This window comes from Pelecanus crispus, chromosome 2 (genome assembly GCF_030463565.1).
Source record: "Pelecanus crispus isolate bPelCri1 chromosome 2, bPelCri1.pri, whole genome shotgun sequence".
In the NCBI taxonomy this organism is placed as follows: Eukaryota; Metazoa; Chordata; class Aves; order Pelecaniformes; family Pelecanidae; genus Pelecanus; species Pelecanus crispus.
The window spans coordinates 150,576,726-150,591,432 of record NC_134644.1 but is presented as its reverse complement, the minus strand read 5'-3'; the positions used below and the strand labels follow the sequence as shown (position 1 = coordinate 150,591,432).

The 14,707-nt window shown below is 36.5% G+C and overlaps 1 protein-coding gene across 3 annotated transcripts in view; it reads left to right on the top strand.

Moving 5' to 3' along the window:
• STK3 (serine/threonine kinase 3) overlaps positions 1-14,707 on the top strand; it is a 141,102-nt gene that overhangs the window by 90,413 nt on the left and 35,982 nt on the right. For all 3 annotated transcript variants that reach the window (XM_075728222.1, XM_075728224.1, XM_075728223.1), the window contains one exon: positions 1,285-1,460. In XM_075728222.1, the coding sequence (XP_075584337.1) occupies positions 1,285-1,460 (176 nt within the window). The remainder of the gene's footprint in view (positions 1-1,284; positions 1,461-14,707) is intronic.

Sequence of the window (14,707 nt, the reverse complement as noted above, 5' to 3'; positions counted from 1 at the left end):
TTAGAGTGAATTAAAATAATCTTTAGACAGAGGGAATGGGAAGAGATGATGAAATAAGGGGTGAAAGAGGAGGGGAAAAGAACCACTTAATGAATTAATAAAAACAAATGTAAAGACAGGTAAGAAGATCAGCAAGTCCTAGTGATCATGTTAAACACAAGCTGAAAAGATATTTCCAGTGGTTTACCTTTTCACTTGTTGAAATGAGTAGTTCAAATAAAAATTCCTAATTATTTTATTATGCTTATAATTAAGAAGTATAGTTCTACCTGTGGGTCATTTTTTGTTTTGGGTTTTTTTTTGGTTGGTTGGTTGGTTTGGTTTTTTCCTAGCTTGGTTATTCATATCTCTCACCCTGTTCCATGTTTTACTTGTGGAAATGTATTTCATATTTCTCTACGTAGAACGTGTTACACTGCAAGCAAGTACATGTTTCATGAATCAATGCTATGCAGAATATAGTCTCTGAGATGACGGTTATATAGAACTGCTAAAGCATTTCTTATTTTTTATTTATTGTTCTGTTTAGTAATGAATTTGCTTTGAAGTCCCACAAATGAAAACAAATTTCAGTCATTTAGGGTTGTAGATAAATTTTTTTACATTTAGTTTCATGAAAAGGGTAATAGAATGGGAGTTCACACTGATCTCTCTCTGCTTCGTAAAGCTTTTGCAGCTGTGTAGATGATGACAAAAATCCCCCAGGGTTTCCACACCATGGAGATAGGGTGCTTTGCAGCCATCTGTAGAGTGTTATCCCATAATTCGCTGAGAATCCTTATTGGCAATGAATTTAATTAAGCAGTGTCTAGACACAGTTTGTGTGGTTGTTTTTTGCAAGTTCTTTTTCTAAATAATTTTTAAATCGCACCTTTGGTGAAACTGATGAAACTCTCTTGCTTTCCTACAAGTGCCTGTGGACCAGGCCTTGAAGTTAGGGGCATTCAGCACCCAAAGGTATACTTAGCACCTTGTGTTATTCAGTCTCTATAACAACAAATAGATATTGCATGAAGTAACTTCTAATATTATTTGTGTGTGCAACTCTGAAATGTCTTGAACATTTCTCCACATTGCAACTTGCTAGAAAAATATCATTCTTTGGCTATGAGCTTTTATGCCAAAGATCCTCAAGGGACAAATGGAGGCTTGCACCGCATAGAGATGACTGTATTAGTTTCTGTAAAATCCAAGAAAATTAATAAATGGCATTTACTTTATAGTGCAGCAAATCTTTAATTTTTAAATAGTTCTAACTTCTTTTTCTTTTTTCTTTCAACTAAGGAAATGCTACTTCACCGCAAGTTCAAAGACCTTCTTTCATGGACTACTTTGATAAACAAGATTCCAAGAATAAAAGCCCTGAAAACTGTAATCAGAACATGCATGAACCTTACCACATATCCAAAAATGTTTTCCCTGATAACTGGAAAGTCCCTCAAGATGGAGACTTTGATTTTGTAAGTACATTTTTATTGTTTACTTTCTTGCATGCTGTTTATTTTTTATGTGCCAGAAATAATTAATCCCTTTCTATAGCTATGTTAATACAAATAAAATAAGTAAACTTTCAAGAATACCATCCAATTACCTAATCTTAATGCTTCATCCTGGTTGTTGAAATAAGTACATTTGCTTAACGCAGGTTGTTTTTAATGAGGAGCAGTATGTGACATTATGAATATACTTCTTTGTAACTACTTTTTTTTTTTAAGTATTTTTGGTTTTTTATAATTTATGTATTGTAACAACTTTAAAAATTGATCTGGTTCTATTTTAAAAAAAAAAAAAAAATTGCTACAAGCGTGGGAAGTTGTCATGTTTGCCGAGTATCTCAGTAAAATGATAAGCATTTTAAAATGGATTAGAGCCATTTAATCAATCTCTTTGGAGATGGTTGAGATCACCTACTGTTTTGCACAAGCCAGCTTGTTGGTACTATTCCAATAGTGCACCTCTCTCTGTGTAGAATTATTCTATCTGACACCAGTCTGTCCATCTTAGGGTGGAGTTTTTCATCCTCCAAAATGCATGCAGTTTATTTCTTTTTGCTATGTTGCAGATTATAACAGGGGCAAAAAGAGAATGTTCCTAAGTTATAGGCTACTCTTAAAGTGAAATAAATAATTACTGTTTCGAGACTTGTAGATAATTATATCTGGTTTTCACCTTTGTTAATTTTTTTAACATGCTTGAATGAAAGAATTTAGTTTATCTGTTGTAGATTAAACATGTTCTTAACTGCAGTGCAGTAGCTAAATATGATTGCATGGCACCTTTTTGAAAGTACACTTGGGACACTTGGGATTTGGAGAAAAATGCTGCGTTTAATTTTAGGTGACAGCTGTAGGTGTGGGATTTTTTCCCCAGTTTTTATTTACTGCGTTTCTACATAAACCTGACTCTTAAATTTAAGCTATTGAAGTAAAGCCAGTTAAATAGCACAGTACAAACTGTTGCTGCTGGAGAGTTTTGGTTAAGTTGGATTTTTGTTTGGGTCGGGTTTTGTTGCGCTTTTTTTTTACCATAAAATGCAGTAGTCATCATCCTGATAATTGACTAACAAAATAATTATTTGCACCATTCACTGGAAAATAACTAATTATTAATAAAGTGGGGTTATTATAGTGGCAATAAAATTGCCCTTAGAACAATTTAAAATTCATCCTATCTTTTCCATTCCTTGTTAAGAAATGCAAGCAAAAATGATTCTTCTTCTAAATGCTAGGATCTTGATTCTGTAAGTGCTTATTCATGAATAATTCGCGCATGGATAATCCTGTCGGACTTGGTGACGTTGCTTGTACATATGAAGTTGACTTCTTGAAATAGGAATTTGTCCCAGAACCAAACCTGAGGAGTTCTGATTTTCAGAAACTAACTGCTCTCTGTGTTGTAGGCAACCCTTGCTAGTGGTCTTAGACTGGCAAGTCAAAGACTTCAGAATCATAGAATCGTAGAATCGTTTAGGTTGGAAAAGACCGTTAAGATCATCCAGTCCAACCATTAATGTACACTACCAAGTCCACACTAAACCAATCAAGGGTAGACTAGACTAAACCATGTCCCGAAGTGCCACATCTACCCGTTTTTTGAACACTTCCAGGGATGGTGACTCCACCACCTCTCTGGGCAGCCTGTTCCAACTCTTGACCACCCTTTCTGTAAAGAAATTTCTCCTAATTTCCAATCTAAACCTCCCCTGGCACAGCTTGAGCCCATTTCCTCTCGTCCTATCGCTAGCTACTTGGGAGAAGAGACCAACACCCACCTCAGTACAACCTCCTTTCAGGGAATTGTAGAGAGCGATAAGGTCTCCCCTCAGCCTCCTCTTTTCCAGGCTAAACAACCCCAGTTCCCTCAGCCGCTCCTCATAAGGCCTGTGCTCCAGACCCTTCACCAGCCTTGTTGCCCTTCTCTGGATATGCTCCAGCACCTCAATGTCTTTCTTGTAGTGAGGGGCCCAAAACTGGACACAGTATTCCAGGTGCGGCCTCACCAGCGCCGAGTACAGGGGGACAATGACCTCCCTGCTCCTGCTGGCCACACTATTCCTGATACAAGCCAGGATGCTGTTGGCCGCCTTGGCCACCTGGGCACACTGTTGGCTCATGGAATGGTTTGGGTCGGAAGGGACATTTAAGGGTCATCTAGTCCAACTTCTCTGCCATGGGCAGGGACATCTTTCACTAGTTGCTCAAAGCCCTGTCCAACCTGACCTTGAACACTTCCAATGATTGGGCATCCACAACTTGTCTGGGCAACCTGTTCCAGTGTCTCCTGGAAGTTACGTGATTTGCAGTTTGTACTTGACTTCCTAAAAAGGCAGAGTTCTAAAGCTTGTTGCTACAAAATGATTCTGATGGAAGACCAAATAGGATTTAAAAAAAAAAAAGTGCATAGCTATTTGCATGGGCAGTGTATGTAGTTGGAGGGGGGGGGGGTGGATTTTGTTTTAAGCATGACAAAAGCCAAATACTTCCATAGATAAGCCAGACTAAGAAAGACTTTAGGAAGACTCTTCAATAATGGATGTACAGCTTCAGAGTAGTCCACTCAAGAATACATTTCTCTGAAGCATCTAGTACCAGCTGATGTCACACAGGATATTGGTTTTAACAGCCTGCTGGTTTGAACCATAGGCAATTATTATTTATTTATGTATTCTAGAAGCACTTCTATTTATATTTTAGACAGCGAGTGGCAGTATTGGTAAGTGGCCTGCAAGAGACTTTCTGAAAGGATAAATCAGTGGGCAGCATGCATAATGTATTGTCTGCTCTTTGTAAGATCAACATGAATATTTTCAGTTGCTGACATGAAGTCTTTAAATGATTGATGAAAGGGATAAATAATGGAAACTTTTTGTACTCAATAATTCCATTCTATTTTGTTTGGAATTAGCCTTAATGGGATCTAGAAAGGGTTCCTAACAGTAAATGCTGACAGTCATCATTTTATTTAAAAAAAGGGGATTGATACACTATAATTAAAATATAAATGATCAAAATGCAACTTTATGCTAGCATACTCTAATAGTACTCCAGCTTTCTATGTAGAAGAGAAGGGATGCCCTGTAAGTTGGAGGTCACCAAACTCATGTACTGAATGATACCATTATTCTTATTTACCCATATACCCTTGTAAGCCGTACAGAGCATGCCAGTGCTGGCAGCCAACAAGTGATTTACTTGAGAGCCAGGGCAGAATGACAGTGCCATGCTAAGAAGAGATACTCAAGTGTATCAAATGGAAAGACGTACAGGTTTATTAGCGAATGTGTCTGTTACAGCATAAGCTAGAGAAGCAAAAGTGCCATTGAGGTGGGAGGGAGAAGGGAACAGGAGGAAGAAACAATCCTTATAAATCCCTGCTTATTTCAGTTTGCTTATTTCTATGTATAAGGTGAGACTTGCAGAATTGGAAACTAATTCTTGTGGCCAAATGGTGTATTTGCTTTAGGTTGCAGTGATATTTTATCCTATTCCTTGTATTGTTTTATCAAACAGTAAAATATACTTAGTTATTTAATTTGTTTAAATATACATGTAATGCAGATGTAGCAGTTAGTCTTACATGCTTGCTGCTGGTTTTAGATATTGTAAATAAATTATACAGGAAACTTTTCTCATAAGATGGATAAAATGAATGTATAAAATAATGCAAAATGAACTTAGCACTAAGTCTGGTTTGAAAGCTTTTGTGTGGGTATAGTTTTCTGCCCTGACGTAAATGTTTTAAAAACTCCTTGCCAATGAAAATAGAAGACTTTTCCAAGAAAATAAGATGCTTTGGTCATCAATCTGAGATTTAAAAAAAGTAATTTTAGCGGTGTTTTTTCTTCTGTAGAGTACATATTTATGCTTTGTTTTTCACTGTTGAAGTACATCTGTTTTCAAATTCAAAAGCTGATCTTATTTCCCTTTCACTCATGCCATATGGGAATTTGAGATCCATCTCTGACTGTTAGTCCTGCAGGCCTTCAGTTCCATGATCAATCTGTGCTGGTTATTGATGTAATGTTCCATGAATTATGAGAAAAAATTGCCACTGCAGTTTTGCATTGTACTGAATCAGGTATATTGCAAATAACTTTTAACTAGACTTAATTATGGTACTATATAGCCACCTGGAATAGTGCATTATTCCAAATTTACCCTGTTATATATGCTTCAGGACTAAGGTGCTGTTTTCCATCCATAAGAGTTGTTTGGGGGTTTTACACTACAGTTCTTTTTGCTTATTTCAAAAAAAAAAAAAGAATAACCAACCTCAAACATGTTTGAAAGTCATCTTTTCTGTGACTAGGAATTTGTATGGGGTTGCTTTTTTTTTTGATCTTTGTTTTCAATTATTTTGCTGTCTATTTTTGTCTCATGATAAATTCTGAAAACCAAAAGTATGGTTCTTTTATATCAGTGAATCTTAGAGAAATGTATTTCTGGGGACGTATTTGTAAGTGTTCTGTTTTGGTTTGCTTTTTTCCACTTCAGCCTTTGAAATGGAATTGTTGAAGCTCTGATTGGATATAAATCTTACAAAAAACAAACTAGTGTTTGTTCAAACTTCAGCTTTACTATAAAACTTGTAATATATATTTCACACTCAAGGATCATAGTGGATTTTTGTTTTCAATGAATACAATCAGACTATAGGCAATTCTTTTACACATTTACGTTATTTTTAAGGGGCATGCAGCAGATGGCAAAATTAAAGCACTATTTCTAACCCTAATTCTGTTGGTTTTACTTGGGGTTAAGTGATGTTTTATTCACAGCAAACCTTGATGCCAGTAGGTCTAATCAACAAGATACTACTCATTGTGAGGAAAAGTGGCATAATGTCTTTGAATAAGTAAAGGTGTGGTAAAGCTATATAGTGTATGAGTATGATATTCATAATGCAGCTTAACTGTTTAATGGGCCAACTTTTAGTCTTAGCTCACAAGTCAGCTGAATCAGCAAATCATGTGTTTGTTTCGATCATCTAAGTGTCCAGTTCTTTTAAGAACGGTTGGTTGTTATAGATATGTATTCATATGACCCTGTTGCTATTAGAATAGCTTTGTTCTTTCCATAGGGAATGTTTTCCATGAGGTATGTACATGCTGGAGAGTGTATTAAATGAGCAGTATAACTGCAAGGTGGTGTTGAAGCAGCTTGCTCAAATTCCTTTTTGTCTTTCTCAGCTGAAGGTTTTGTGATATTTTGTGTAGCATTTATCATGTTTTTATGGGCATTATAGAAGATAGTTTTCACCAAAAAAAGTGAACTTTTAATAAGCAAGAAGTGCTCAAAATTTTTATCATGTGGGGAAAACCAGGTAAATCTTAGCTTCATAGATGAATGTGCTGTGTGTACATGTTGTTAAATAACCTGCTGCTTACATTTTTACTGTATCATGACATTTCTCTGTAAATCCTTCTACCCCTTAGTAATATGTGTTAGTGTGGGAAACGATGTTAACAAAGCATTTACCTGAACTACAGTGAAGTGATATCCAATCGATGATAACCTGTGAATTAACATTACTCAGAATGACTTGCTAAACTTCATTTGCACTGATTGAATACGTTAATTTCATTTGAAAGGAGTCATTTACTTTTTGTTATGAGATGATAAAATGTAAAAAGGCAAATCTATTTATTATAGCAATGCTAGGGTAATGATTTCTGTCTTTAGTAGAATTATTTCCAAACAGGAATGGTGTCCAGATTGTTAAATATTAAACAGTGAACATCTAGATCATGTTTTGCAGTAACTGCAGTATCATGTTTAAGTAGATGCATTTTGGATGACTTAAAGATTCTGGAATAGCAACAAAAATTTAAAAAGCCATCTGTTACCCTAGGCAGAATATTTCTCTGGGTTTCAACCAGAACAAATACATTAGAATATAATTATTATGAAATAATAGTATTGCAGATACAGAGCGCTTTAGTTAACATTTATAAATGTATAATGTGACAATTGATTCGGTAAAGAAGTAAATACCATAAAATGGCTGAAGGCCATATAGAATTTTTAATTAAAACCTCAGTAATAAAGCTAGGCTGAGTTAGCTTCATTGGAAATACTTCTTTGTCCAAAACCTTGGCTGGGTTTACTCTGATTTTATTTAAGCAGCAGATGAGTTTGTTTGGTACAGTCTTCTTTCTAATTAATGGGAATGCATGTATTTAATCTATTTTCAACCATTTGAGATTCTCCTCTAAGTCATTTGAAAATTTTAAATGAAGTATTAACATATATTAATTTTGCTTTGTTTTTAATTAGTTGCTTGCATATCATGAAGCGTTTCCAGATGCTGACAGAAAGAACATCTTCTTAACTAAGCAAATGCGAAACTTAGATTTCTGGGTTTGCGTGGGCTGTATGCATATGAGATAAACAGAAGACTATTCACAATGTTGTATAGCTAACCAAAGTATTATTGGTGCCGGCAGTCTGCATGCAGAATTTCATTAATTTCAGTTCAGAGATGGCTAAGAGAGGAGAGACTGGCAAATGAATATAATATGCTTTATCTAGCTAATTTTGTGAGGACAGTGTGAACCTCAGCAGTGGAGGTTTTCTGTACCTTTTATAATAGGCAGCCAGTACAGAAGCTTCTTGTGTGTTGAGTGGTTATTTAAAAAAATTAAAGGTGTGGGGGTAATTCAGTGGGAGAAAGATTTGTATTAGGAGTCCACTGTGGATGTTTTGCAGGTCATGGTTTGGTAGGTTTATCAAGCAGCTGTTCAGGCAGACAGTAGAGGAGGTTTGTGCCGGCCTGACATGTAAACTGAAAATGTATTATTGGTTGGTGGGTTTTCTTTTTCCATTAGGCAAAGAGAATGGACCAACCTATTACACTTTTTTTTTAAACTCTGCAAGTCAAATACTGCCTGATTTCATTAAATCCTGCTTGTATCTTCTGACCACAAAAGGAAAATTATTTTTCTTGCAGAGAGTGGGGTAATACACTACCTGAACAGAGTGTTTCTCCAACTGGTATTGAATATAGGCTCATTTCTCTTTGAATATGTCCCTTCCCCTATTGGTATAGAAGTAAATAGTTGAAAATCAAGCCTAGTAATTTGGTCTTATATATAACTAAATTGTTTAGGCTGTAAACAGAATCAATCCTTTCTATTTACCTTAAAGCTGTTACTCAGATCACCGAGTCATTCATGCCAAAGTGCCCATGCTGTACTTTTGCAGTTTTGGAAGGTGCATCGTGCCATCTGACAAAGATTAGATGAATTTTGTGACCTGAAAGAGCACCCTTCTAGGCCACAAAGCTTTTTGCATTCTCACATGTGAAAAACAGAATTAAAGATTTTTACTTACTATTGACACATCCTCTGAAGATAAGACAAGAACTCAGGCTTGAATTGCAGCAATGTATTTGAAGTTAGATAGGAGGAAGAACGTCTAATAGGGTAACAACGTACGACAGCAGATTGCCTTGAAGGGTGGCAGAAGTTGCCGTTACTGTGAGTGTTGAAGACCTGGTTAGATAAACGCGTCGGGAATAGTTTTGGTGGAGTTGATCCCGCTTGGAGCAGAGGATTTTTGTAGGTGACCTCCTATAAATGTTTCCAATGGCCTTATTTCCTACGGCTTTTTAAGCTACTGCTGACGGCTGATGTTCGTAATCATAAAAGATGTTGAGAACACATAGGTCTTACAAGCTCAAGCTCTCAAAAATAGTGGCATACTTAATTTGTTTATTAGAGGCATCAGTATTTTGGAGAGCTAGACCTTGGGTAACCTTGACACTTTTTGCAATTAGCAATCAGCTGTTATTTCCAAACATGAGACTGCCTCTGAAAAATTTCAGCCAAGATTCGGTCAATAAAACTTAACCATGTTTTCTCTCCCAAAAGTTTAAAGCACCCCTGCCATCTTATTGTATCATGTTAAATAGTTTCAATGTACAATGTGGTTTTTAATTACAAGATAGTTTCTAGTGAGAAGACACTTTAAAACTTGTTTTTCAGCCCACTTTCAAATTCTTAGTATCAGTTAAGAATGAAACTACCTCACTCCAAAGAGTTTAAATGTTTGCATTATATAACCTTTTTTTTTTTTGCTCAGATATAGAGACTGAAGTGTAACTCTAGTGTATGTATTCAGTTATACAGCAGGTCTGTAATTTGTGCATAGTTTAAGGAGAATAAAGGAAAGAAATGAGCGAAGTTGATGAGCTGGGGCAGCGCTGCTGGTTTAAAGCAATATCTTGTTACCTTAGCGACCAGTTGTGCGTACTCATATACCTCTTTGAGATCATTGTCTAATAGCTAAGTAATGTGTATAGCCTAGAAAGAGCTTTGAAATACTTGGAAAAAACAGTTTTGACTGGACAAGTTTTAGACGAATATTTTTTTGTCCATGAAACCAATTCAGTTTCAGGTCTCTCTATTCTGTTCTCTATTCAAAAAAAGGGGGCGGGGGGAAGATATTTAATCCAAATAGTTTCCATGTTGCATGAATCACTGTTAATGTCAAGACAGCGTACCACACCTTTGTGTGTAATGTCTGATCCCCAAACTGAGTGCTGACACCAAGAGGTGTGTGTTCTACTTCAGGGTTTCAGCAAAATTCTTTGAAATCATCTCTGTGACAGTATCATGAAAATTTACCACCAAGAAACAAAATCTGTTCTCCTACTCTTTGCTATGATGATTAATGATAATGAAAAGAAGTAAAAATAAAACTTGCCTCAGGAGAGTGGGCGACTGGAATTTTGCAAGACTGTTTTAAGTTAATTTTTGTAACTCCTTAGTTTTGAAGAGAATTTCCTCATTTTGTGGTTTGGTAAAGAACGTGGGGTGGCTTTTTTTCAGTTTAGCTTTTTTTACCTTTTTTTTTTTTTTTTTTTAATTTTTACTGGACTCAAACAGGAACATGAGAACTTGTCAGATAGGATTCTAGCAATTCAACAGAAAAAAAAATTTGGATTAGTTCAGTGTCCGTGTGGCTAACTCTCAATAATCAAAAAGCTTGTATTAGATTTCTGTGCCTCATGTTTTGATTGGCAGCCAATAAGTACCATGTGTAGACTATATATTAAGCATAGATGTTAACAATATTTCATAAACAAAATACTGGAAATTAAATGGCTGACATTTAATACTATTGAGCTTTATGAAGAACGGAAAAAATTCTGTGTGGTTTTTGTTTGCAAATAACTTGTAGAATTTGAAGAAAGAGACTTCTGCATTAAGGCATTGACTTCAAACAGAGGGCTCATAATACTTTGAATTCTTTGTTATTTGGAATTAATATCTTCAGATATCTGATTAGATTGGACTTAGTACACATTTACCAAAACCAGGGATTGCCCAGAACATTTTGGTTTACATGTAAATTTTATTTCCTTTTCTTACAACTTGCATAACTCAGAGATAAAAGGGAACTCCTATTAAAATTGAAAGCAAAATCTGTATTTCTGTAAGAATACGCTTATTATTCTCATTTACTTGTATTTTAGTAAAGTGTGACATTTTATATATTAAAATGATCTAAACGTCATTCTTTTACATTAGCTGTCTGCATATAGATGTCTTACAGCCCACATTTACTTTTGTTTATTGGAAGTTGTAGCATTGCTATGCACTAGTCATTTTATTTTTGGTGGAAAAGGTGAAGCTTTTTATAGAGATGTGTGCTGTGTAAAGATGTAAGCTAACTGTTGGAGACTTGATTTTTTTCATTTGTTGTTGTTATTTGTGTCTGGATAAGTGTGCCTCATGGACAGTACCAGTACCTAAAAAGGTAAAAAAAAAAACTATGTAAACTTACCCGGGGAGGGGGTGGTGGTGATAACCCAACAAAACCACAACATGAATTTGGCAAATTTTTATACCTATTTTATAGTGTTATAAGACTAACAAGTTAAAAATAAAGCTATGCAAGCCCAATATATAAAGCTGCAGCTATTGACAAACTCTCTATAGAAGGGTTGATCTTGTACTTATTAAAGTCAGTGGCAAAGCTCCTACTGATGCCAATGCCAAGTTTAGCTGCTCAGATTATTAAAGAAACCACTTTCATTTGTGTGTCTAAATCTGAAACTGCATTTAGGTTTAGGGTTGGAAATTTCACGGTTTAGACTGTTTCTCTCAGTATTCCTTAGTTTAGGGCAAGTATGCCTAGTTCCTCGGAAAGAAACACCTGAAGAATTAATGCTTATTTAGCATCTACTTAAAAATCTTGGTATTGCTTACATTTACATTTGTGTTGACAGTAGGAGTTGTACAGATATAAGAATACTAGTAAGAAAATTTAGTTTCTTAACCTCAGTAAGACATACCAGGACAAAATTGCTCTGTAGAAAGCTCTAAAGGTACAATAGCATAGTTAAATAGTTGTTTCAAAAAGCTGCTTGATGCTCAGCTGAGAACCCTGACTGCATTTCCCTGACAATTTTTAGTGTGTCCTAGTGAGAACTAAAACAAGTTAGCTTAAACCATTTTGAAGAATTTAACTTATTTTACTTTGCTTTGCCAGCACACTAAGGTCATGGACAAGGTTAGGTCTTCAGCTGAGAAGCAGGACTTTGCAAACTGTGCAACCTTGACTGCCTGATACAGTATGAGCATGCTGTAGCACTTGTAGACATGAATTAGGTGAAACTTTCTAAAAACATGTTTGAATTTTTTTTCCCTCATGGTGTCACTACAGCCCAATATATTTAGTTGTTTTTTACATTTGAACATTCTTCTTTCAAGTAAGAATGGAGGAAAAAATGTTCTTTGAAGACACTTGCAGACCAGACTTCCCCATCACCCTAAAAAGTTCTCTAGATCTAGAAAGTTCTCTTAGTGATTTTGGGGCAGCACATTTTTACTCTCTTTTATTTTGTTGAGTCCTTTTTGAGGATTGTGCTTTTTGGCATAGGAAATTACTTTAAGAAGTGTGTGAGTGGAAGAGGAGGCTTTCTTGCTGGGAGCTCCTTGGGCATTGGTGCCACTGGAAGCTGGAGGACGTGCTTACATTTTTTGAAGGTAGTTCTTCATGTGCTTCTAGTGCAAATGTTTGGGGCTTTTTTTCCTGCGGTGTCAGTTGGATTATCACTTTCACAGAATGATCATTTATTTTTCATTGAAAGTAATCATTACTTTAAGATTGCCATTAATTATAGTCACATGTTCTAAATGCCATCCACATACAGTAAGAATGTGCACTCTGCAGAGATGGATAATCACCTCAAGATGAGAACTATTATCCTGATAATGTTCATAGATATAGAAATGTGATATTTCCATGGTGCTTGTGATGTGTGCATAGGACAGAATGGGCTTTTTATTTTGCTTTTGCAAAGTCAGAAATTTAATTGCTCTCCGTCTTTCTAAAGAGTTTCCATTAACTAATAGAATACCACTGTGAGTCAAGAAAAAGAGACCGATGTAAGTAAGCCTACATTCAGACAGATTCAATTAAAGTAATGAAGACATTAAATTAAAGAAATGAAACTGACACTTGTCCTTTGGGATTTTGTCTGTGAGTAATGATTCACTGAGATGTGAGCACCTGTGTGCAGCCCACCATCAATGCTACTTCTGAGAAAAAGAGGAGGAATCGGTAGGAGTCTGTTGATTGTAGTGCAGCTTGGTATGTAGATGCTCAGCTGTTTCATTTGTTGTCTCTTGAGCTGGTTAACTTCCTTGTCACGGGTTTCAAAGAGACCTGGTTTACGGGGGTTGTTTTTCCCTACATGAAGCTCTCTGACAACTGCTAGCATGTTTTGAATGGTACTGTAACATAGAGTCTTTTGAAGGAATGACATTATGGCCGAATAATGCCCCTTTCACTTATGCTCGCTGGTTAATGGGATTTAACTCCCAAATTGTGTGGTGCCCTTTTATTTAAAAAACAAAGCAAAAAAGAAAAAACATAAGCCCCAAACATTTTGCAGGGTAAAGGATATTTGCAGAGAAAAAGAGATGGAAAAGAGCTGATGCTGCTGAAGAGGATTTCTGAAGGATTTGGGGGAAGGAGTGGTAGGTGGAGGGAGGCCAAACCCAGTGTTACTTAAGCATCCCCATGGCCTGTGAAACTCAAGAGCCTTGTTTTCTCCTCTCTGCTGGCTGGTGACACTATGGCAACAGCCCACTGATCATCTCAGAGGTGGGCTAATTCAAAACTGCAGGGGAAAACAGTGATGTTGGAAACAGTGGTTAGTTTGAAACTACCTGACCTGTTTTCCATGTTTTAAAGAGCTGTTGCTATGGCAACAGCAGCTCACAGAGGACCGAGTGCTGCTAAGTTTCAGAGGTTCAGCAGTCATGTGCGGGTGGAGGGGGTGTATCACTTCGAACACCAAGCTGTGTTCCTGCACCCACCTTTTTTACAGATACCTATGTTACCCTAGAATTATTACAGATACTTTAGAAAACACATTACCTAAGTCCTAATGCCTAATGGAGCAGTTTACTAATCTAGCTTGATTTCAATTCTGTTCTTCCTTTGTTCATCTTCTCTATCTTATTGCAGCTTCCCAAAATAAGAGCACCTCCAAAGAACGGTGGTTGCCATATCCTATAGTCCTCAAACAGTCCTGTCACCAAACACCATGATCATTTTGTTCTGCAATTCCATATCCTGTGTTATGGAAGTAAGCAAACATAAGCTGTTTGACCATGGGTTAGGGAGAAATGAATTCCAGAGCTGAGATGCCTTCGTTGAAAAATCGCCTGACAGTTTTAATCAGTGAATTACTGTCTGAAATGCCTCTGCTGCTGGCAGTTGCCATTGTAACATATGGAAGACAGAGGATTTTGCAGATGGTCAATTCAAGAAACTATTTTACAGCTTTAAATTGAAAATCAGTGCAATGAACTTCACCTGGCATCTGGAGTGTACCATTGCTTATTGTGAAAACTGTCACTTAGTAAGTGGACAGCACTATAGTATGCTAACGGAAATGTTTGGTTAGTAGCAGTGTAATCCAATTTTCAATTTAGTGCAATCTTTTTATTATGGAGTGAAAAGAGTGACTGTAATGTGATCCATGTCTCAACGGAAAATACATTATTGCCCAGCACAAAATTGAAGAGAAGTCCTTGTCATAGCTGCACTTGAGATACACAGTAGTAGTTGGGAGCCCAGTGACCTTAGTTATAGTAATACTGGAGCCTGTGCCTTACTAAGTGGATGCTATGAGAAGAAAGAACACTCCAGCTAGGTGCTTCCCCCCCCCCCCCCCCCCCGCCCCCCCC